The sequence below is a fragment of the Oratosquilla oratoria genome, chromosome 41 (assembly GCF_046742065.1).
Source record: "Oratosquilla oratoria isolate Oo_2021 chromosome 41, ASM4674206v1, whole genome shotgun sequence".
NCBI classification, from domain to species: Eukaryota; Metazoa; Arthropoda; class Malacostraca; order Stomatopoda; family Squillidae; genus Oratosquilla; species Oratosquilla oratoria.
Window position 1 is genome coordinate 8,229,989 of NC_134817.1, and position 23,695 is coordinate 8,253,683.

Sequence of the window (23,695 nt, forward strand, 5' to 3'; positions counted from 1 at the left end):
GGCGACTACAATAAATATAATCAAGACGCCGATATGGCAGCCTCGCGAATACACTCGCTCCCCATGACGCGTACGTGTGCGGCACCGTATGGAAGGGGTTAATATACTGTTGTGTCCTGTTGTGTACACACAAACCACAATAGCATTTGAGGAATATTGGGAAATCTCCTCTCAATAAGTATTGGCAGGTTTTTTTCATCAGTTAAGTCTTAGTATACACTTTCATAAAAAATTCACTTTGGCCAAATATTCATGCTGCTTTGTAGATACTACAAGAGCAAAAGGAAAGTGGACTTCAGGCAAATCCCACTAATTCACCAAGTGCTGCAGCAGCTGTCTCTGGCCCAGTAAGTCTCTACAGAACCATTCTCGTTTGATGGACATGTGCATTTTGATTCTTTTATATTGAAGACTTCTTTTACATGCCTACTGTAAAATTATATTTATATACATCATTTTGTTATTGTTGGAAGAATGCTTTCATGTGCATATTCTTTGTTTTTATATAAATCAGCTTGCGGCCGTTGGAGTGAAGAGTGACCCTGTGTCTTTCACATATGATACCAAAGATGTTATTCTTTATGCACTCGGAGGTGAGTCTACCAATATTTTGTGTTCAAATGCATGAAATTAGACTCCAGTAATATTTTATTATAGTATATTATTCATCTGTGCACTTGGAATTTGAATGTGTGTGTGTATGTATTTACCTAATTGTGATGTATGACAACAGTTATAATTGTGAGGTCCTGTCTAACTCCGTTTATCATAATTTGCCTTGAATAATTTGGGGTGCAAATGACCCTCAATATATTGTACTAAAAAGGGGGAATACTTGTCTGATAGAGCCAAAAGTACAATATATCCAAATTTTTCCAAAAAAGAAAGAAAGAAAAAAGCCGCTAAACAGCACTTGGGCATACAAGTACTTATATGTAGTAGCTATAGTATCATCATCATAAATGAGAATATTACTACCTATAAGGAAGCACTGCATAAACTAGGCAAAAGTGATGGTTGTTTGATCTATGATGATATACAGTATACTGCTGAATACATTTGAGGCATATAATATTAACCTCTTCAATACAATTCAAATCAAGGCAATGTCCTAGCCTTCTGATAGGGGGGAGTTTGTGACATTAAACCATGTCAATAGTATTGTAAAAACATCTCATTATTCTTTTATGAGTAGAGAATTAAACATAGACAACTGATGTGTTGCTCTGATCCTTAGGGGCTATTGCTGACAAAATACTAACCCTTTCCCTGAAATATGAATTGTTTGATTGCAGTGGGAGTGTCAACCAAGGATGAGGACTATTTAAAGTATCTCTTTGAGGGCAATGAAGATTTTTGTGCACTTCCCACCTTTATCATAGTGCCATCACAAAAAGCTCTTAACGAAAGCGGTCTGCTGACTGGTGGGATTGAAGGATGGCACCCAGATTTAACCAAGGTTTGTAGGGTATCAAGTTAAACCATGTAATGATTTTCCTATTTTATACCTAACCATGCAATCCAACCATTCATTTGTGAAACAATAATCTTTCTATCCTTTTCGTATATATTCATTTATATAGTGGTAATCAGGAGTATAATAGGAAGAGTTAAGATGGACATGTTCTAAGGGGAGAGGGTGGGGGAATATCAGATCATTTTTTGGTAGAAGGTAAGTTGAGAGTGGAGGATAGATTTTTTTTTTTTTATAAGATGAAGCAAGAGAAAAAAGGACAGAAGTTAGGGAGGTACCTTTGGCATGGGAGTTATTTCAATTTCTTTATTGCCCCCATCTAAATATTATTTGATGAAGGGAGGGTTGACATCTATGTCCTAGATTGACTTTTTGTATTTCTATTATTGGTTTTCTATTTTCTAGAATTGTTGGTTTGGAACATAATTTGGAGAATTTTTTTATTGATGTTGCACTGCTAATAAACAATAGGCAGAAAGAAATTTAGGAAAAACAAATATAGAACATCTTAGAAGAATGTATACCAGTTACATTTTTCAACTTTTTGCCTGTCATAGCATCTTACATACTTAATTCTTTGGAAGGATACTTCCACTTGGTTTTCAGTGTACATACATATACCAAAGACTCTTTCCCCTTTACAAGGGAGGTAGCCAAAAACCATTCCCACCCATTCCATCCCTAAATACACTCCACTCCCCTCCACCCTCCCTCTTATCTTGGCACCTCCTGGATGACAGGTTATCCCTGCATCTTGTCCACTGCCTTGGGTCAGAGGCAGTGTCGCAAGACACAGCACATCCACAGCAAGGCCGCTTCATTAAATCTGTAATTCCCCCTCTGTCCCCTTGTGCAGAAAAGGAGAAGACGGGGAGAAATCCCTTTGGGCTGCGTCAAATTTTACTCACACATACTACCTCACCCCGCTGTCCCCCCACCCATTCCACCTCATGCATCACAACATCATCCATATACAACCATTCTCTATTCACCCCTGTTTTCTGTCCTCTCCCATCCTTCCTCAACAGACGTTCCCCTCTTCCCCAAAGCCCCTTTCACCCCATCCATCCATCTCATCCTAGGTCACCCCCTCATGTTCACTCCCTCCACATCTGCCTTTCATACCTCATTTACTAGTCTTTCTTCACTCATTTTTCCCATATGTCCAAATCACCCCAATACTCTTTCATCCACCCTATCTCCCAACTCCCTTACCACCCCTGTTCTCCTCTTCTCCTCATTTCACACTCCATCCAGCCTAGTAACCCCCATCATAATTCTCAGGCACCTCATCTCAAACACATTCAAACTCCTTCTCTCTTCCTCTTTTATGTTCCATATTTCTGCCCCATACAGTGCTGTTGGCACAATCATTCCTTCATACAATCTCCTCTTAGCCTCCATTCCCAAATGTCCATTCCTCATTACACTTTTTAATCCACCAAGGCATTTATTTGTGTCTCTCAATCTACATTCTACCTCCACTCCACCCTTTCCTGCTACATTCGCACCCAAGTATCTAAAACTATCCACTTCCTCCAGTCGCTCTCCCTTAATGCTCACTTCTGGTCTGCTGTCACTTTCACCGCTTGTACATCTCATCACCTTACTTTTACCCACATTTATCTTCAACTTTCTTCTTTCACACAGTCTCCCAAACTCTGTCACTAACTTCCTCAATCCCTCCTCTGATCCTGCTACAAGCGCAATGTTGTCCGCAAACAACAAGTGGCTCATCTCCCACTTTTCTCCATTTTCTTTAACCATCTCCAATCCCTGACCCACCACCCTTGCATTTACGTCTCGCACCATCCCATCCATGTATAAGTTGAACAGCCAGGGAGACATAACACATCCCTGACGAAGTCCTACCTTTCCCTCAGACCACTCACTCTCTCCATTTCTAATCCTGACACATGCTCTACTACTCTCGTAAAAACTCTTGACAGCTCCTAAAAGCTTTCCTCCTATCCCATATATCTGCAAAACCTCCCACAGTGCCTTTCTGTCTACCCTGTCATAAGCCTTTTCCAGATCCATAAAAGCCCAAAAAACATCCTTACCTTTTCCTACAGCTTTCTCGCATATCTGTCTTACCACAAAAATCTGACCTACACAACCTCTACTTGTCCTAAATCCACACTGTTTCTTGCCAATTACTCCCTCTGTTCCTCTCCTAATCCTCTCAATCAAGATCCTCCCGTAAGCCTTCCCAACTACACTCAAGCTAATCCCTCTGAAACTACTACACTTACACTTGTCCCCTTTTCCCTTTTAAAGTGGAACTATACAGGCACTCCTCCAGTCCTCCGGCACTCTACCCTCTCTCCAGCAAACATTAAATAACCTCACCAGCCAGTCCACCATCACTGTACCTCCTTTTTTTAGACATTCTGCATGGCATCCATCCAGACCAGGTGCCTTACCTGCTCACTTCATCCTTCCTTATTTCTCCTCCATTTTCCTCACTCGTCACAGTCATTTTCTTAACACTTCCCACTGCCACTATCTTTCCTTCCCTATCCTCCTTCACATTTAGCAACTCTCTAAAATACTCTGCCCATCTTCCTCTCACTGCCTTCTCTTCCATTATCATCTCTCCATCTGCACCTTTTAGCTTTTCTTCTCTACTTGATTTGCCTCCTCTTCCTCTTTTAATTTCTTTCCAAAACATCTTTTTATTACTTTCAAAAATTTCTGTCATACTCTTACCCCATTTCACATCTGTTCTCCTCTTTGCCTTCTTTACCTTGTGCTTTACTTCTTTTTCTTTTCTTTGTACCTGTCATATGACTCCCTCATCCTATTTTGTAACCAATCTGTGAAAGCTCGCTTCTCTTCAACCTTCTATGTTTCCTGATCCCACCATTACTACCCTTCCTTCTATTACCTCCCATCCTTCTTGTTTTCACTGTAGTAAGGAAAAAGAAGTGTAAAAGGCAAGTGATATTCATGTTATCAAAAAAGAATTCTTTAAATTTTAACATAATACCATATACCCACAGCTTCTTCATGGAGAACAGTATATAGAGCTACTAAAACCATTGCCAGTGTCTGGAACCCTATCGACAGTAGCAGAAGTTGTTGATGTGTTGGATAAAGGCTCTGGTGCTGTAGTTATTGTTGAAAGTAAGTATTCTCAATTTTTGGTACTGTGTCAGATACTTTCTCTATGTGTGTTTTTTGAATTGTAGCTTGTAATGTGTGGAAAATTTTCTACCATATGATAAATGGAATAACACTGGTGTAATATTATTGTACACACTCTTGTATTTCCCTAATTGTGATATATGAGGAGGAGAGGGGGGTGGAAAAGGAGATAGCAGATAGAGCTTATTGGGATGGTTTGGACTCATGGAAAGAATGAGTGAAGAAAGATTAGCAAAAGAGGTGTCGAAGGTAGATGATGGATGGAGTGAACTTGAGGGGACAACCAAGGATGAGATGGATGGATGGGGTGAAAGGGGCTTTATAGACTTTTGTTGTTTTACTTTGGTTGGAGACATTGGAGATAAACTATCTGTGGCTTCTGGTCTTTACTGTGTCGCCTCCATGACTGGTGCTTTCCATCAATAGAGGTGACAAAGAAAATGGTGGCAGTGGCCAACAATGTTTTTTACAACTTAGAATTCAAATGGTGGTGGTTGCTAGCAACATATTATTCTGACATCTTCTGTCTGTTTATTTACATCTATTTATGTTATGGAACTGAGTATGGACACTCAGTATTTACTTTACCTATTTATACATCTTTGAATCTAAGAAGTAATGAAATTATGCTAGCAGCCATTGTTTGGTACCATTATATGGCTGACTTCCTAATCAGGATGCAGGTGGCTTAGCAGTTGATTTCTGAGGCCAAACCAAACTGACCACAAGTCACATCAGACAATATGTGGTCAATTGCTACTCCCAGGATCTGACATCAAGTAGTTAATGCATATGCGTGTGAGGCAATTTGGATTCAGACAAGATCATGTACCACTACTTTAATTTGTTTCTATTCAAGATTGATAGATATATTGCAAGAAAGGGATGGCTGGGCAGACTGTGCATTCCTGGACTTACAAAAGGCATTTGATAAGGTACCACACAGAAAATTACTATATAAACTGGAAACAATAGGAGGCATACATGGAAAATTATTGAATTGGATGGAGGACTTCCTACATGGAAGAAAAATGAGAGTGGTGCTCAGAGACAAATATTCAAAATAGGAAGAAATGAGTAGTGGCGTCCCACAGGGATCAGTACTAGCTCTGATAATGCTTGCTATATATGTAAATGACATGGACAAAGGCATTGAAAGTTACATGAACTGCTTTGCGGATAACGCAAAATTATTAAAGAGAATAAACTCCGAAATAGACTGTGACTCATTGCAGAGGGATCTGAACAAAGTCTCAGAGTGGAGCAAAAGATAGGAGTTAGAATTCAACATCAAGAAGTGCAGTATAATTGAATTTGGAAAAAGCAAGAAGAGAATAACAGGACAGTATAAAATTGATGGAAAAGAAGTAAAGAAAGTAAATTCTGAAAGGGACCTAGGAGTAATCATCACCAAAGACATGTCGCCAGATAAACATAGAAATAGAATAGTTGGAGAAACATACAATTTGTTGAGATCAATAAAGGTGGCCTTTAAATACCTGGATAAGGAAATGATCAAGAAGATATCACTAACACTAATAAGGCCAAAACTGGAATATTCAGCTCTGATATGGTCACCCAGTACAAAAAAGAATATAAGAAAATTAGAAAGAATACAAAGAGCAACGACAAAGTTGGTCCCAGCACTTTCAAACCTGACATATGAACAAATACTGTCCAAACTGGAATTGCCAACCCTGGAACAATGAAGAGAACAAGGGGACCTACTGACCATCTACAGAATTATGAAAGGAAAAGAATGCCTTGATAGAGAGGACTTATAAAGTGGGACAGAGGAAAAACAAGAGGACATGGAATGAAACTCGAAAAGGGCAACTACAGAAGAGACCTGAAAAAGAACAGCTTCCCACACAGAGTGATAGATATATGGAACAAATTGGATAAAGAAATAGTGTGTGCAAACACAATACAAGAATTTAAGAACAAACTTGATCTTGCAAGATACAAAAACGAGTCATCACGAGCATAGCTCCCCTTCACGTATAGTACAACTAGTTAAATGCAAGCATAGATTGAATCATTGACACTCAATCTACAGGCATTTCTTGCAACATCTTTGTGCAAAAGGGGAATGTCTGTTGAGCAAGGAGAGGAGAAGGCAGGGGATAGAGGTGAATGGAGAATGGTTGCGTGTGGATGCAGCATGCAGGGATTTTCTCCGTCTTCTCCATTTTCTATGTTGTGCAAGGAAAAGAAGGAGTGGGAGGGGGGCGGTTGTGTATGGATGATATTTTGATGCAGCCCAAAGGGATTTCTTCCTGTCTTCTCTATTTTCTGCATGAGGGGACAGAGAGAGGGGTTGCCAATTAATTGAAGCTGCCTTGCTGTGGATGTACTGCGTCTTTCTGCATTGCCTCTGACTTGGGCAGTGGGCAGGAGACAGGGATGATCCTTTATCCACGAGGAGAGGGAAACAAGAGTGGTGGATGGGAGTGGGTACATGCCTCTGACTTGACTACGTCCTTTATAAGGGGGAAGAAGCCTTCAGTATATAGATATATAGTGCTATATTCTATAAATAGGTTAATCAACATAAAGGGTTCTTTTTTGATGGAGGAATTTGGCCATTTAATTCTAATATATATATATATGTATTAGCTCCAGTAAGTATTTTTTGTATTTTTTCAACCCTGCTCCAGTCACCTCATCCTTTACACTGAGGACCTAGCATTCCACATAGCAGCTCAACAACACTGCCACCTGGTGTCTGTTCACAGAACCACACCACAAAATCCAATATGGCTCCCCTCAGCCAAATGACAGAAAATGAACATGCCAGGGACATGTTATGTTGCCTTTGCTGTTCAAATTATACATGGATGGGGTGGTGCAAGAGGTAAATGCAAGGGTAATGGGTCGGGGATTAGAGATGGTTAAAGGAAATGGAGGAAAATGGGAGATAAAACAGTTGTTGTTTATTGACATCACTGTGCTTGTGGCAGGATCAAAGGAGGGATTGAAGAAGTTAGTGACAGAGTTTGGGAAGGTGTGTGAAAGAAGGAAGTTGAAGATAAATGTGGGTAAAAGCAAAGTGATAAGATGTACAAGGGGAGAAAGTGGCAGCAGACTGGAAGTGAGCATTAAGGGAGAGCAACTGGAGGAATTGGAGAGCTTTAGATACTTGGGTGCAAATGTGGCAGGAAAAGGAGTGGAGGTGGAGGTAAAATGTAGATTGAGAGAAGCAAGTAAATGCCTTGGGGATTACATACATACATATACCAAGGCCTTTTCCCCCTTTCAAGGGAGGTAGCCAAAAAGGGAAAGGCATAAAAACACTCCCACCCATTTCATCCCTAAATACACTCCACACCCCTCCCACCCTCCCTCTCATCTGAGCACCTCCTGGATGACGGGTCATCCCTGCACCCTGCCCACCGCCCTGGGTCAGAAGCAGTGTCGCAAGACACAGCACATCCACAGCAAGGCCGCTTCATTTAATCGGCGACACCCCCCCCCTTGCATATAAGGAGAGGACGGGGAGAAATCCCTTCGGGCTGCGTCAAAATTTGCTCACACATACTACCTCACCCCCACCCCACCCCGCCCATTCCTCCTCATGCAATCACATCATCATCCATATACAACCATTTTCCACTCACCTCTGTCTTCCGTCCTCTCCCTTCCTTCCTCAACAGACATTCCCCTCTTCCCCAAAGCCCCCTTCACCCCATCCATCCACCTCATCCTAGGACGTCCCCTCATGTTCACTCCCTCCACATCTGCCTTCCATACCTCTTTTACTAGTCTTTCTTCACTCATTCTTTCCATGTGTCCAAACCATCCTAATATTCTTTCATCAACCCTATCTCCCAGCTCCTTTTTCACCCCTGTTCTCCTCCTCACCTCCTCATTTCTCACTCTATCTAGCCTAGTAACCCCCACCATACTTCTCAGACACATCATCTCAAACACATTCAAACTCCTTCTCTCTTCTTCTCTTATGTTCCACGTTTCTGCCCCATACAGTGCTGTTGGCACAATCACTCCTTCATACAGTCTCCTCTTCGCATCCATTCCTAAATGTCTATTCCTCATTACACTCTTTAATCCACCAAGGCATTTACTCGCTTCTCTCAATCTACATTCTACCTCCACCTTCACTCCACCTTTTCCTGCTACACTTGCACCCAAGTATCTAAAACTATCCACTTCCTCCAGTCGCTCTCCCTTAATGTTCACTTCCAGTCTACTGCCACTTTCACCCCTAGTACATCTCATCACCTTACTTTTACCCACATTTATCTTTAGCTTTCTTCTATCACATACTCTCCCAAACTCTGCCACCAACTTCCTCAATCCCTCCTCCGACCCTGCCACAAGCGCAGTGTCGTCCGCAAACAACAGCTGGCTCACCTCCCACTTTTCTCCATTTTCTTTAACCATCTCCAATCCCTGACCCACTACCCTAGCATTCACCTCTCGCACCATCCCATCCATGTATAAGTTGAACAGCCTGGGCAACATGACACATCCCTGACAAAGTCCCACCTTTACGTCAAACCACTTACTCTCTCCATTTCTAATCCTGACACAAGCTCTACTACTCTCATAAAAACTCTTGACAGCTCCCAAAAGCTTTCCTCCTATCCCATAAATCTGTATAACCTCCCACAGTGCCTTTCTGTCTACCCTATCATAAGCCTTTTCCAGATCCATAAAAGCCCAAAAAACATCCTTCCCCTTTCCTATAGCTTTCTCACATATCTGTCTTACCACAAAGATCTGATCTACACAACCTCTACCTGTCCTAAATCCACACTGTTCCTCACCAATTACTCCTTCTGTTCCTTTCCTCATCCTCTCAATCAAGATCCTCCCATAAGCCTTCCCTACTACACTTAACAGGCTAATTCCTCTGAAACTACTACATTCACACTTGTCCCCTTTTCCCTTGTAAAGAGGAACTATACAGGCACTTCTCCATTGGGGATTAAAAAGTGTAATGTGAAATAGACATATGAGAATGGATGCTAAGAGGAGATTGTATGAAGGAGTAATTGTGCCAACACCACTGTATGGGGCAGAAACATGGAGCATAAAAGAGGAAGATAGGAGGAGTTTGAATGTGTTTGAGATGAGGTGTCTGAGAAGTATGATAGGGGTTACTAGGCTGGATAGAGTGAGAAACGAGGAGGTAAGGAGAAGAGTGGGGATGAATAGGGAGTTGGGAGATAGGGTTGATGAGAGAGCATTGGGATGGTTTGGAAACATGGAGAGAATGAGTGAAGAAAGATTAGTAAAAGAGGTGTGGAAGGAGTGAACATGAGGAGTCAACCAAGGATGTGATGGATGGATGGGGTAAAAGAGGCATTGGGAAAGAGGGGAATGTGTGTTGAGGAAAGATGGGAGAGGACAGAAGATAGGGGTGAATGGAGAATAGTTGTATATGGATGATATTGTGATGTATGAAAGGGAGTGGTTGGGGGATGGGGTGTGTGGGAGTATGTGTTGAAAAATAATTTGACGCAGCCCGAAGGGACTTCTCCCCATCTTCTCTTTTTCTGCATGAGGGGATGGAGAGAGGGGGGGATCTCCAATTTAATGAAGTGGCCTTACTGTGAATATGCTATGTCTTGCAACACTGCTTCTGACCCAAGGCAGTGGGTGAGATACAGGGATGACCCATCATCCAGGAGGTGCCAAGATAAGAGGGAGGGAGTGGGGTGAATGGGAGCGGAGAATGTGGGAATGGATTTTATGCCGTTGTTTTTCGGCTATCTCCCTTGATAGGGGAAAAGAACCTTTGGTATATGTATGTTATTATTGTCAGGTCATCTGCATATGAGAGAACATTGGTGTTTATTGATGGTTCAAGGGTTGGGAGATCACATAAATAGATTGTAATGGTGAAACTAGTGCACTCTGATGGATTCCATTGTATAGCCTCTTTGTTTCTAAGTTTTGGTTGTTTTGGGCTACTCTAGACTGTCTTGTTGCTATGAAATTGGTTAAAATCTTGTTTCCATTATCTGTCAATTATTTATCTATTTATTTATTTATTTATTTATTTATTATTTTCTTTTTTATGGTATATGTCTAGGGACCTTCTCAAAAGCCTTGTTTGTATGTATGACAACTTTTCTTTCTGGTGGAGCTTTTTTATTGAATCTTTCCAGCACTTATGTGATGTTTGTGAGCAGATTGCTGATAGAGTGGCCTTCATTGAATCCATGTTGGTTTAGAGATAAGTATGTCTGATTTGATTCTTTTTGCTATCAACTTTTCCAATAGTTTGGATAATATGGATAGTAGTGAGTTTGGTCTGTATGATGCAAGGTTTTTCTGGTGGTTGGGTTTCAAGGTAATGGTTATTTGAGTTCTTCTCCAGATGCTTGGGATTTTGTTGTGTAACCAGTACAGTAAGTCCTCGTTATACGGTACATATGCATTCCTGAAAACCTTACCGCAAATTGAAATTACCGTATACCGAATCCATTATAACATGTAATAATAGGATATGGCAGACGTACCTTCTCCCTGCTCTTTCCTCTTCAAAATATCTAGTGGATACCGTATCTGTGAATTTTTCTTACCGTAAATAGATTCGAGGGTAGTAATTGCCAAATACCATAACTGTGAATTTACCGAATAAAGAATTACTGCTTCTGACCCAGGGCAGTGAACAAGGTGCAGGGATGACCCGTCATCCAGGAGGTGCTAAGATAAGAGGGAGGGTGGAGGGGTGTGGAGTGTATTCAGGGATGGAATGGGTGGGAATGATTTTATGCCTTTTCCTTTTTGGCTACCTCCCTTGTAAGGGGGAAAAAGCCTTGGTATATGTATGTATGTATAAGGAGGACTCACTGTAATTGAAAATGTCAACTAAGGTATATATGGCTGTTTGGCTAAGGTATTTGAGGTGGATGTTTGTGATCTTGTGTGAGCCTTTGGCATGGGAGTGCCTCTTTAAGCCCCTTTCCATATTTTTTAAATTATTTTTCTATTTTCTGGTGTTATGGATTTGAAGCTCGTTTTGGGAAAGGGCTTTTTGATGATGTCACATCTGTTTTGGTGATGGTGTTTTGCTGCGAGTTTCACCGGCTGCTGCATGGGTGGGGTGAGGGTTACTTTTGAATTTTTGGTGTTTTTTACAGCTCTACATTTTGTCATGATCAGTTTTACTCGCTGGTTAGTTTACCCTATTGTCTTTCTGTTCAGTTGCTTATTAGGTTTGTGATATTGCTATTTTTACACCATACTGGGGTATTGACCACATGGTATGCTCAAAGAAATGTAAAGGACAGTCTGAAGGTAACAGCATAATGAAGAGGATAGTCATAGCACAAAAGTAGCATCGTCCCACTAGGATAGCGGTTCCTAAAGTTTTTCAGTCCCAATACCCCAAAGTTCAACTCCAAATCAACCTGATATCTCTTCTCCAATATCAGCCTGTTACTCCAAAATTTTACATACATACATATACCAAGGCTTTTTCCTACCTACAAGGGAGGTAGCCAAAAAGAAAAAGACATAAAATCATTCCCACCCATTCTATCCCTAAATACACTCCACTCCCATCCACTCCCATCCACTCCCACTCCCCTCCACCCTCCATCTTAGCTTTTAATATTCAGTACAAAGGAGCAAACATGACGGCTATAAACAAACATCTGAATTGTATGGACTTTTTTCTTCTTCTTCTTCTTCTTCTTCTTCTTTATACTGAGTAAATAAATGAATGAAATACAACTCTTAATACACAAAACAATTCAATATCAGATTATTTTTCTCATTACATTATGTTCCACAACACTATATTTTTCAGAATATCTTTTTTCGATACCCCCAAGAACTGAGTTTGATACCCCCTGGAGGATTTGAGGCACTACTTTAGGAACACCTGCTCTAGAAGAAGAGATAATACTCAAATGATATTTGGCTCTAGTCTGTAGGGGTGCCCCAAAACAGTCCCAAAAGCACTGGCTGCATGCTACTATGTAATTAACACTCCCTAGTAATAACATGCAATCAGTACCCCAGTACAAAGCCTAGATCTATATACCAAGGGCTTTTTCCTCCTTGTAAGGGGGGTAACCAAATCAAAATGCACGCACCCACTCCCACCCGTTTCATTCCTACCCATTCCACTCGCATCCACCACACTTTCCTCCCTCTCATCTTAGCTCCTAGTGGATGATGAATCATCCCTGTATCCCGCCCACTGCCTTGGCTCAGAGGCAATGCAGCAAGACACAGCACATCCACAGCAAGGCCATTTCATTTAATCAGTGACTCCCCTCCCCCCTCTATGTTCATCCCCAAATGCAGAAAAGAGAAGATGGTGAGAAATCCCTTTGGGCTGCATCAAAATATCATTCATGCATAACCCCCCCCCCCCTCCCTCTCAAAACCTCTCAAAGCATAGATGAATGGATAAAAAGGGAGTTCTCATATGGTGAAACAATGGCATGGAAACAAGCTCTGGCTCCCAGGCTTTGTTGTGGAAGTGTTGTGCCTCACTGCACCACTTTTGACCCAGATGATGTAGTAAGGGTTAGGGTGACCCTTCATTCCTTAGGGCAGCGTTTCCCAACCTTTTCCGACCATAGCACCCCCTGTTATCATGTCTAAGCAGTCCAGCACCCCTATTTTGTTATTAGAAGGATAAAAGAAAGTGAAGTGTACTGCTTGATGATTTATTTTCTTGATTCCTTAGAACTGAAACAAATTGATGATATTGTTTGTACAAGAAATAAGAACACCTTAGAAAAATAAAGTAGCATGGGAAAAAGTCAAATATGCACAACTAGGTAATCAGTGATACATATATCAATGTGATTTTTGTGTACATCACTTCCCAGCACCCCCTATAATTGATTTCAACACCCAAGGTTGAGAAACACTGCCTTAGGGCCAAGATGAAGATGATGATGACATTCTCAAGACTGTCTAGCTGAGCATCCCTGTCTCCCTGAGGAACTACCACCTTGGCTGGAGTAGGGTTTTCCCATAAATCCATCATAGAGTATATGTTGTGTTGTTGACGTGCATAATTGTGTACAATGGCCCAGGTGTGGCAGTGTCTAATTTGTGAGACAACCCCCAGAAAGTGTTGGGGGACAAACTGTCACAAGAAGGGGGGTAATGTCTTTGCTACATAAATACAGTTTTCATTTTATGCAATAACATAATACCAGTACTTGTTCAGTTTTATGAACCTCATCACAGACTAAATAAAGTACAGGAATACCTCACTATACGACCGAGTGCTATAAAGTACGTAAAACAAATGTTGGGTGTATGTGAAATCCCCAGGAGGCAAAAATTGAGGTGTTGACAGGGTCCATGACCACAACCCCCTTATTTACATGTAAAACCCACCTCAGTATACGAATTTTTGCATTACGACCTTTCACTATACAACTCTGTTGTATAGTGAGGTATTCCCGTATTTAAAAAATGTGGTCGCCTTCCACTGCTAATAAATCAGACATGTTATGTTATTTAATATAAAACTTTTTATTTGCTTCTAGTGTTGACCAAAGATGAGCAAGGAGAAGTAGTGGCCAAATCCCAGTGGAGTCTTTTCATCGTAGGAGAAGGTAAATTTGGAGGACCTCGCACCAGCAGTAAGGTTGTGCCACTTCTGGATCCTCCAAGCAGAGCACCTGATGCCAAGAAAGAGTTCAACACCTGTGTGGACCAGGTAAGGAGGACATGCATGAGGAGTTTGGTGTCAAAATAATTTTTCTGTTTACTGAAAAGCTTATTCCCCCTTACAAGGGAGGTAGCCAGCCACTGTACACACCACCTCCACCAATCCCACTCCCATCTATCATCCATATATTTCCTTTTTATTTTAGCTCTTTGTGGATGACCATTGTGGATCATTCCTGTCTCCTGCCCATTGCCTGGGCCAGAGGCAATGCAGCAAGACCTGGTACATCCATAGCAGGATTACACTACTTCATTTACACAGCAACCCTCCCTCCTCATCACCACATGTGAAAATAGAGAAGACAAGGAGAAAACCCTTCAGGCCACATTAATTTATAGTCCATTCACAATCATGAAGCGGCCTTGCTGTGTTGTGTGACACTGCTTTTGACCCAGGGCAGTGGACAGGATGCAGGGATGACCCGTCATCCAGGAGGTGCCAAGATAAGAGGGAGGGTGGAGGGGAGGGGAGTATGTAGGGGATGGAATGAGTGGGATTGGTTTCTATGCTTTTTTTCTCTTTGGCTACCCCCCCGTGTAGGGGGAAAAAGCCTTTGGTATATGTATGTATGTATGTATAATCATTCTCCATTCACACCAACTTCTTCCCTTCTTTCCCACTCAAGAATGGTTCCCCTTTTCTTCACTCATTCTTTCCATATACCCAAATCATTTCTATCTATATACCAAGAGCTTCCCCCTTACAAGGGGGGTAGCCAAGTCAGAGGTACACTCCTATTCCTACCCATTTCTCTCCCTTCCACCCTTTCCACCCCTCCCATCTTGGCTCTTCATGGATGACAGGTCATCCCTGCATCTTTCAACAACCCTGGGTCAGACACAGTGCAGCAAGACAGTAGATCCACAGCAAGACTGCTTCACTAAATCAACAACCAGTCCCCCCCTTTCCATCCCCTCATGCAGAAAAGAGAAGACAGGGAGAAATCTTGTTGGGCTGCATTAAAATATCATTCACACATAAACAACCCCCTACCCCCAACCATCTCTCCCTTCTTTGCATGACAGTGTCATCCATACATCGTCATTTTTAACTCATCCCTGTCTCCTGCCTTCTCCCTGCCTTGCTTAACAGACATTCCCCTCTTTGCTCAACGCCCCCTTTCACCCCATCCATCCATCTTGTCCTCAGTTGTCCCTTCAAGTTCACTCCCTCCGCCTCTGCCTTCCACACCTCTTTTACCAATATTTCAACACTCATTCTTTCCATCTATCTAAACCATCCCAATAATCTTTTATCAGCCCTATCTGCCATCTCCTTTTCCACTCCCGCTGTCCTCCTCACTTCCTTGTTTCTCACTCTGTCCAACCTACCATACTTCTCAGACATTTCATCTCAAACACATTTAAACTTTTCCTCTCAGCTTCTCTTAGATTCCAAGTCTTTGCCCTGTACAGTGCCATCAGCACAATAACCCGTTCATGCAATCTCATATTTGCATCCATTCCCAGTTGCCTTTTTCTCATAACACTTTAATCCTGAAAGACAATATTTATTTCAGTATTTATTTATTTATTGGTCTATTCATTTGTTTATTTGTTAATTTTATTAACTTTTTCTCCAGGCAGCCTTGTACCGACTGAGTGGAGACTTAAATCCTCTTCATATTGACCCAGGCTTTGCTGCTATGGGTGGTTTCCCTCAGCCCATTCTCCATGGTCTTTGTTCTTATGGCATTGCTGCACGTACTATTGTAAATACATATTGTGATGGTGACATCAATAGATTCAAAGCCATAAAGGTAAGTCTTCGCATATCGATATTTATTTTTTCATACCTATCAGTAATAAGAACAGATGATATAACAATTTCTTCATTTGTTGTTTCTCTTGATAAGATTTTATTGATTTTAGGATGATATTTACGGCCATTTCAAGGTTATAGAAGAAGATGAGAAAGGGAAGTGGTGGGGGTAAACCAGCTCTTGCTGTTGGACTTTCCGGAACCTTTCTGTAGTACTTTTGTCCTAAGCAGTGTAGTGGGGTACAAAGCAATCCTTCGACACAGAAGGGATGAGATGGGAGGGATGAATGAATGGGTTTTATTTGTTTATAGTATGAATTTATGTTTTGACATGGCCACCCCATTGTAAAGGAAAAAATTTTTTTTGGCTTACTTGTGTGTGCATGTGTGTGTCTAATGGATGTGAAGAAATAGTTTTCTGTATAGATATATAAATATTTGGAATAACTGAGAAGATGTAGCCCAAGTTGGAACAATACAGGAATTCAAATTTTGATATGATAATTGAAAATCAAGAATATAAAATAAGTTGGAATTGTACATAGATTTGAGGCTAGGTCTAAAAAAAAATGAGTGTAGGAGATAGGAGCCATTGATCATTGTTCCTTTCCTGTATACTACAATTAGATAAATACATGGCTTTTCACTATATGGATGAAGAGATGATGGAAAAAATCATCAACACCCTGATCCATCCAAGACTAGTGAGTGGTATGGCCCCCACACAGAGTAAAGGATATAAACAAGATTGAGAGAATACAAAGGGCAACTACTAAACTGGTCCCCAGGCTGGTAGATAAACCATATGAGCAAAGACTAAAAGAACTGGGTCTACCAACTTTGAAAGATTGAAGAGAAAGAGGTGATATGATTATTCAGGTCACTAAAGGGGACAGATTGTATTGACAGAAGAGATCTCTTGATAAGGAAGTGAAGGCTTTAAGAGGTCTTACATACATATACCAAAGGCTTTTTTCCCCTTACAAGGGAGGTAGCCAAAAAACAAAGGCATAAAATCCACTCCCACCCATTCCATCCCCACATACTCTACTCCCATTCACCCCCCTCCCTCCCTCTTATCTTGGCTCCTCCTGGATGACAGAAACAGTGTCACAAGACACAACACATCCACAGCAAGGCCACTTCGTATTGGAGATCGCCCCTCATGCAGAAAAAGAGAAGATGGGAAGAAACCTTGGGGTTGTGTCAGATTAAGAGGTCATGGGGACAAATTAAAAAAAGAAGACTACATATCCAAAGAATGTGAAGAAATACAGTTTTCAGTATAGATGCATAAATACTTGGAATAGCATAGAATGTGATATAGCCCAAGCTAGAACAATACACAAATTAAGATCTAGATATGATAATTGGAAATCATGGATATAGATTAAGTTGGAACTGTACATGTATTTGAGGCTAAGTATGATAAGTTGGAGAGTAGGAGATAGGACCCAATGAGCATTACTCCCTTCTTTTATACTGCAATTAATTAAATGCACACACATACACACTAAATTATAGGCTGGTATCACTGACCATCACAATAATGAAATGTGAAAGGATTGTGAAAGATCAATGGACCAAATATCTTGAAGAAATGAAAATATTTAATCAATACTATATATTCCAGGCTCGATTTGTCAAGCCAGTAATTCCTGGTCAGACCTTAGTGACAGAAATGTGGAAGGAAGGAGGAAGAGTGTTCTTCAGGTGTATTACCACAGAAACTGGCCAATCAGTGCTTTCTGGTAGGTTAAAAATGAAAGGAGATCTATATACCAAAGGATTCTTTCCCTGTATAAGGGAGGTAGCCAACCAAGGCACACACCCACTCCACTCCCATCTGTCACCCATTTGTTTTCCTTTTATCTTAGCACCTTGTCAATGAAAGGTTATCCCTGTCTCCTGCCCACTGCCTGGGTCATAAGCAGTGCAGCAAGACACAGTACATCCATAGTAGGGCCAGTCACTTCATTTAAATGGCAACCCTTCCTCTGCGTCCTCTCATGTGAAAACGGAGAAGACGAGAAATGCCTGCAGATGGCATCTATTTATATATATCTTGCTTTTTCCCTTCTCTGTTCAACAGACATTACCCTTTTATTCAAAACCCTCTTTACCCCATCCATCCTTGTCATTCTCAGTCTTTCCCACAAGTTCACTCCTTCCACCTCTGCCTTCCATACCATTTTTTGCTAATCTTTCCTCACTCATTCTTTCCATGTGCCCAAACCATCACAATAACCCATCACCCCTTTCCACCCCTGCCCTACACACCTCATTTCTCATCCTATCCATATGCATGACCCCTACCATACTTTTCAAATACTTCAACTCAAACTTACTTGAATTTCACTTTTCTGTCTCCCTTTAAGTTAAAAGTCTCCACCCTAAACAGTGGCATAGGGACAAGCACCCCTTCATTATATTCTTCTCTTTGCATCGATGCCTATTTCTCATAATACTTTTCAATCCCCAAAGACGTTTATTTGCTTCCCTCATTCTACAGTTTACCTCCACCCCTCAGTCCTCCATTTTCTGCCACATGCACTCTCAAATACTTAAAACTATCCTTTTCCTCCAGTCTCTCTCCTCTAATACTTCTGATTTACTGCCACTCTCTCCTCTTATACATCTCATTGCCTTATATTTCCCCACATTTACTTTCAATTTTCTCCTGTTGCATACTGTCCCAAATTCCATCACTAACTGCCTTAATCCCTCTGGCTCTACCACAAGCACAGTATCAACCACAAACAACAACTGGCTCACTTCCCACTTCCCTCCTTTCTCTCTAACTATCTCCAATCCCCTGTCCATCTCCCTCATATTTTCTGTATGAGGGGACAAAGAGGAAGGGTCACTGTGTAAATGAAATGGCCCTGCTGTGGATGTACTGTGTCTTCTTGCATTGCCTCTGACCCAGGTAGTGGGCAGGAGACAGGGATAACCCTTCATCCATGAGGAGCTAAGATGAGAGGGAAACAAGGGTGGTGGGTGAAAGTGGAATGGATGGGAGTGAATGCATGCCTTGGCTGGCTATCTCCCTTATAAGGATGAAAGGATTTTGCTATATAGATGAGTTTTGTTGCTCATAACACCATATTTAATCTTACTGGGTTCTTCTAAATGTTGTATGTCACATGTAAGGCTCAGATAAATGATGTATAATTCAAATACTTAATTTTCAGGTGGATATGTTGATATACATATGAATAAGGAAAATGGAAATATTTCCTCCTCTCCATCCACTTTGGGTAGCTCAGAAGTGTTCATGAAAATGTCTGAGGGTGTCTCAGCATCTCCAGATATTGTCAAGAAAGTTGGCGCCATATTTTTGTGGAACATCTTAGTGGACAAGAAGCCAGCAACACAGTGGAGTAAGTTTTGTGTCTTTGTTCATGTGCTAGGGTTTATAGTATACTATTATGCAAGAGTACTCAATGAAATATATACTTTTGATTCATGTTTTAGAGTAGTGGATCCCAAATCTCAATTGTTGTGTGCCCCTTGAGGTCATATCATGATCAGTGGGGTATCATTTAAAGGCCCAGTCAATCTATTACCCCAGAAATCTCTCACAGAAATGGTTCTCAGCAACAGCCACCTGATTGGTCCATAATTCACTCAAGGAAGAAATATTGTTTTGTTACCTGGGTGTGGTGAGGGTGGGGCAGTGGGAGATGAGGTGTTTGGTTTTTTCTGTGTGATGGTTCCATCTGGTGCAGTTTGTTTCTGTGGTTTTGACTGCATGTTATTGTGCAGTATTGATTGCATAGTAGCATGCAACCAATGTTTTGGGGAATGTTTTGTAGTGCCCCTGTGGACTAGAGCCACACGTTTGTTTCTTTTAGAGTAGAATCTCTACTAGAGTAATAATGGTACTTTTTGTGCTAATGCTATTCTCTTGGAACTTCTTTAACCAGTTCTCTACCTGACTCATTCTTTGAACTTCCTTCCAGATCTTTTATTATTTTCAAAATTTTCTGTCATTCTTCTAGCCCAGATTTTATCTGCTATCCTCTTTGCTTCCCAGGAAGTGGAGGTGTAGGGATGATATTTTGATGCCGTCTGAAGGGATTTTTCCCTGTCTTCTCTATTTTCTTTTCCCTTGTGGTCCCTGTGGTAAGGAGAGGAAAGAATTCTGCCACCGTGATTCCCATACGAGTCATAGAAGGTGACAAAGTGGGACGGAGTGATGGGATACAATGACGCAATGGATGCAAGAGAATACTAGGTATAGAAATGAGGCACAAGAGTGTCTGGAAGGAGAATTCTGATCAGAACCCTAAAATCTGGGTCATGGAATGTGCATGGTTGTTACACAGGAGGAGAGAAAAGGAAAGAGATAGGTAGTATATTTGTGAGAAGGAAGATGGATGCGTTAGTGTTTAGACCAGGGGTGGGGAACCTTTTTGTGCATGAAGGCCACCTTACAATTCATCGTCCCACATAGAGGCCACACTGAACAAATTATTATTCTTTTTTCTTTTTTCAATTATTTTATCCCTTTTTAGGGGACGGTGTAAGTTTTCCACCTCCCTCCCTAAAAATTCAATTAAAAAACAAAAAAAAATTGAAAATAAACATATGTATAAAATTTTCAAATTATTTTCTACCCACGGTTAACACGGTTAACTTTGCTTTCGTCTATGTGTGTGGTGTATATTATAAGTTTCAGGTGTATAATGATTTCAGACTTAAAAAATATTCAAGGTCTTTTAAAAAATAATATGTATATCAAAGGCCGCAGAAGGCCGCACTTGATGGCCCGGAAGGCCGCAGGTTCCCCACCTCTGGTGGGGGAGTGTCAAGAGTAAGGAGGGGACCAAGGGAGTAAAGGAGTAGCTCTTCTGGTAAGTGATGATATAGGAAAGCATGTGGTGGAGTGAAGTATCTTCAAGGTTAGTGTGGGTGAAGTTGAAACTGGGATGATTGTAGGTTTTTGTATGCATATATGGACCGGGTAATGAGAAAAGTGAAGAGGATTTATAGATTAAAATTAGTGCTTCGAGAATTTTGGGAGGAATGTCATTATAGTAGTATTGGGAGATCTCAGTGCAAAAGTAGGAGATAAGCCAATAGATTTAGTAGGGAATTTTGTAATACCAGGTAAAAATGATAGTGGAGAGTTGATGTTAGAAAAAATAGCAAACACAATGTTTAAGAAGAGAGTCAAACATAAGTACACCTAAGAAAGGGTGGTGGATGGAAAGTTGATTACATTAATGGACTATGTAGTGGTATCCAAAGGAAGGATAGGAAGAGTTCTGTATGTTCATGTTCATAAGGGAGAGAGTAGGGGAATGTCATAATTTTTTGTCGGAATGTATGTTAAGAGTGGAGGATAGGTGGAGAAGAGGAGAAGGGCAGAAGGTAGAGAGATGCTTAGAGTAAACAATATGAATGAGAAGGAAAAGGAGCAGAAGCTGAGAGAAGTGCGGGAGGTGGTGAAAGAGGAGAGGTGGGAGTGAAAGAGGAATGGGTTTGTTTCAAGGAGGGAGTGACAAGATGTGCAAAGAGGTTATGTGGAATGGGGAGGATGGGAGGAAATAGAAGGGAAAGTAATGAGTGGTGGGATGATGAAGTGAAGATGGTAATAGAAAAGAAGAAGCGAGCATTTAGGGATTGGTTGCAAAGTATATCTTGATAATCATGTAAAAGGTACAAGGAAAAAAGAAAAGAAACAAAATGTAAAATAGAGGAACGGATGTAAAATGGTATTGCACTATAATAGAAAACTTTGTAGAAAAAATTTTTGGAAGTTAAGAGAAGAAGGTGGGAGGTGAGTCAGGTAGAGGATAAGGGGAAAGATGCAGGTAGACCCGTCATCCAGGAGGTACCAATATAAGAGGGAGGGAAGAGGGTAGAGGGGAGTAGATTATGTAGGGGATGGAATGGGTGGGAGTGGTTTCTATGCCTTTGTCTTTTGGCTACCTCCTGTGTAAGGGGGAAAAAACCCTTTGGTATATGTATAAGAGGGAGGGTGGAGGGGTGTGGAGTGTATTCAGGGATGGAATGGGTGGGAATGATTTTATGCCTTTTTCTTTTTGGCTACCCCCCTTGTAAGGGGGAAAAAGCCTTGGTATATGTATGTATGTATATGTACCATTTATATGTATAATGTTTGAGTAATTATTCCTTCATTTAATGTTTCTTTTTCAGCTGTGGACTTGAAGAATTCCCCAGGGGCCATATATGAAGGCTCTCCCAAAAATGGAGCAAAGGCTGATGTGTCTCTAACTTTGGAGGATTCTGACATGGTTGATATGGTCAATGGGAAATTAAATGCACAAAAAGCCTTCATGTCAGGGAAACTTAAAGTTACTGGAAATATTATGTTGACCCAGAAACTGCAAGTTTTACTGAAACCCCATTCAAAGATGTAAAGAACTATTGTTAAATATTATTAGTTTGTTTTTAGGGAGAAATAAAATGAATGTTCATTATTTGGATTTTACAATCCTTCTCCTTTGTATATTTCATATTTGTCTATACAAATGAAGACAATGGTAGCTTTCATAATGATGAGAGCAGGTAAGGCACCTGCCATGAGGAGTGTCGGAAGAAGGGAGGTACAGTAATAATAGACTGGCTAGTGAGGTTGTTTAATGTATGTCTAAAGGAGAGTAGAGTGCCTGAGGACTGGAGGAGGTCCTGCATAGCTCTGCTTTACAAAGGAAAAGGGGACAAATGTGAGTGCAGTAGTTTCAGAGGGATCTGTTTGTTAAGTGTAGTTGGGAAGGTTTTAATTGAGAGGATTAGGAGAGGAACAGAGGTAGTAAATGGTGAGGAACAGTGGGTTTAGGAAAGGTAGGGATTGCATGGATAAAAGTTTTGTGATAAGGCAGATATGTGAGAAAACTAGCAAAAGGTAAGGATATTTTTTGGTCCTTTATGAGCTTGGAAAAGGCTTATGACAGGGTGGACAGAAGGGCATTGTGGGAGGTATTGCTGGTATACTGTATGGGATTGGAGGGAAAATATCAAGGGCTGACAAGAGTAATAGAGCCTGTGTTAGAATTGGAAATAGAGTAAATGGTTTGAGGCGAAGTTGGGGCTACATTAGGGATGTGTCATGTCACCATGGCTGTTCAGTGTGTACATGGCAGGGGGCTGGAGATGGTTAAAATAAATGAAGTACAGGGTTGGAGAAAAGTCCAAGAGAACAACAAAATTGTATTTAGAGATATAGTGACACAGCAGATGAAAGAAATTAAGGACACAGTTATTAAAGTGATGAGAGAGAAGGAAAATATAGTAAGAGACTTGGCGGACAAAAAGAAAAGTATAATTATATCAGGGATGGAAGAGAAGCATAATCCAAATAGGACTACAAGAGTAAAAGAGAAGGAAAAGGTAAACAAGATATTAGAAGTAGTTCAAGAGGATGAACAAGAAACAGGGAAAGAAATTGAAGAAATATATAGAATAGGGAAATACAGTACAGATAAGACCGGACCACTTATGGTTAAATTCAGGTCCCTAACGACAGCAGAGAATATCTTAGCAAAAACAGGGAAACTAGCAAAACGTAATCAGTATAAACAGGTATGGATAAAAAGAGAAATGAATGAAGAGGAAAGAGAAGATAAGAAAACAAAAAGACTAGAAGCTAAGGAAAAAAA

At 40.9% G+C, this 23,695-nt stretch overlaps 1 protein-coding gene across 3 annotated transcripts in view; it reads left to right on the plus strand.

The window, feature by feature from the left end:
* Mfe2 (peroxisomal Multifunctional enzyme type 2) overlaps positions 1–22,516 on the plus strand; it is a 36,331-nt gene extending 13,815 nt beyond the window's left edge. For all 3 annotated transcript variants that reach the window (XM_076177936.1, XM_076177938.1, XM_076177937.1), the window contains exons 8-16: positions 267–347; positions 515–593; positions 1,296–1,459; positions 4,480–4,603; positions 14,119–14,291; positions 15,886–16,062; positions 17,698–17,815; positions 19,259–19,447; positions 22,233–22,516. In XM_076177936.1, the coding sequence (XP_076034051.1) occupies positions 267–347; positions 515–593; positions 1,296–1,459; positions 4,480–4,603; positions 14,119–14,291; positions 15,886–16,062; positions 17,698–17,815; positions 19,259–19,447; positions 22,233–22,456 (1,329 nt within the window). In that variant the 3' untranslated portion in view covers positions 22,457–22,516. The remainder of the gene's footprint in view (positions 1–266; positions 348–514; positions 594–1,295; positions 1,460–4,479; positions 4,604–14,118; positions 14,292–15,885; positions 16,063–17,697; positions 17,816–19,258; positions 19,448–22,232) is intronic.
* The last annotated feature ends 1,179 nt before the right edge of the window (positions 22,517–23,695 follow it).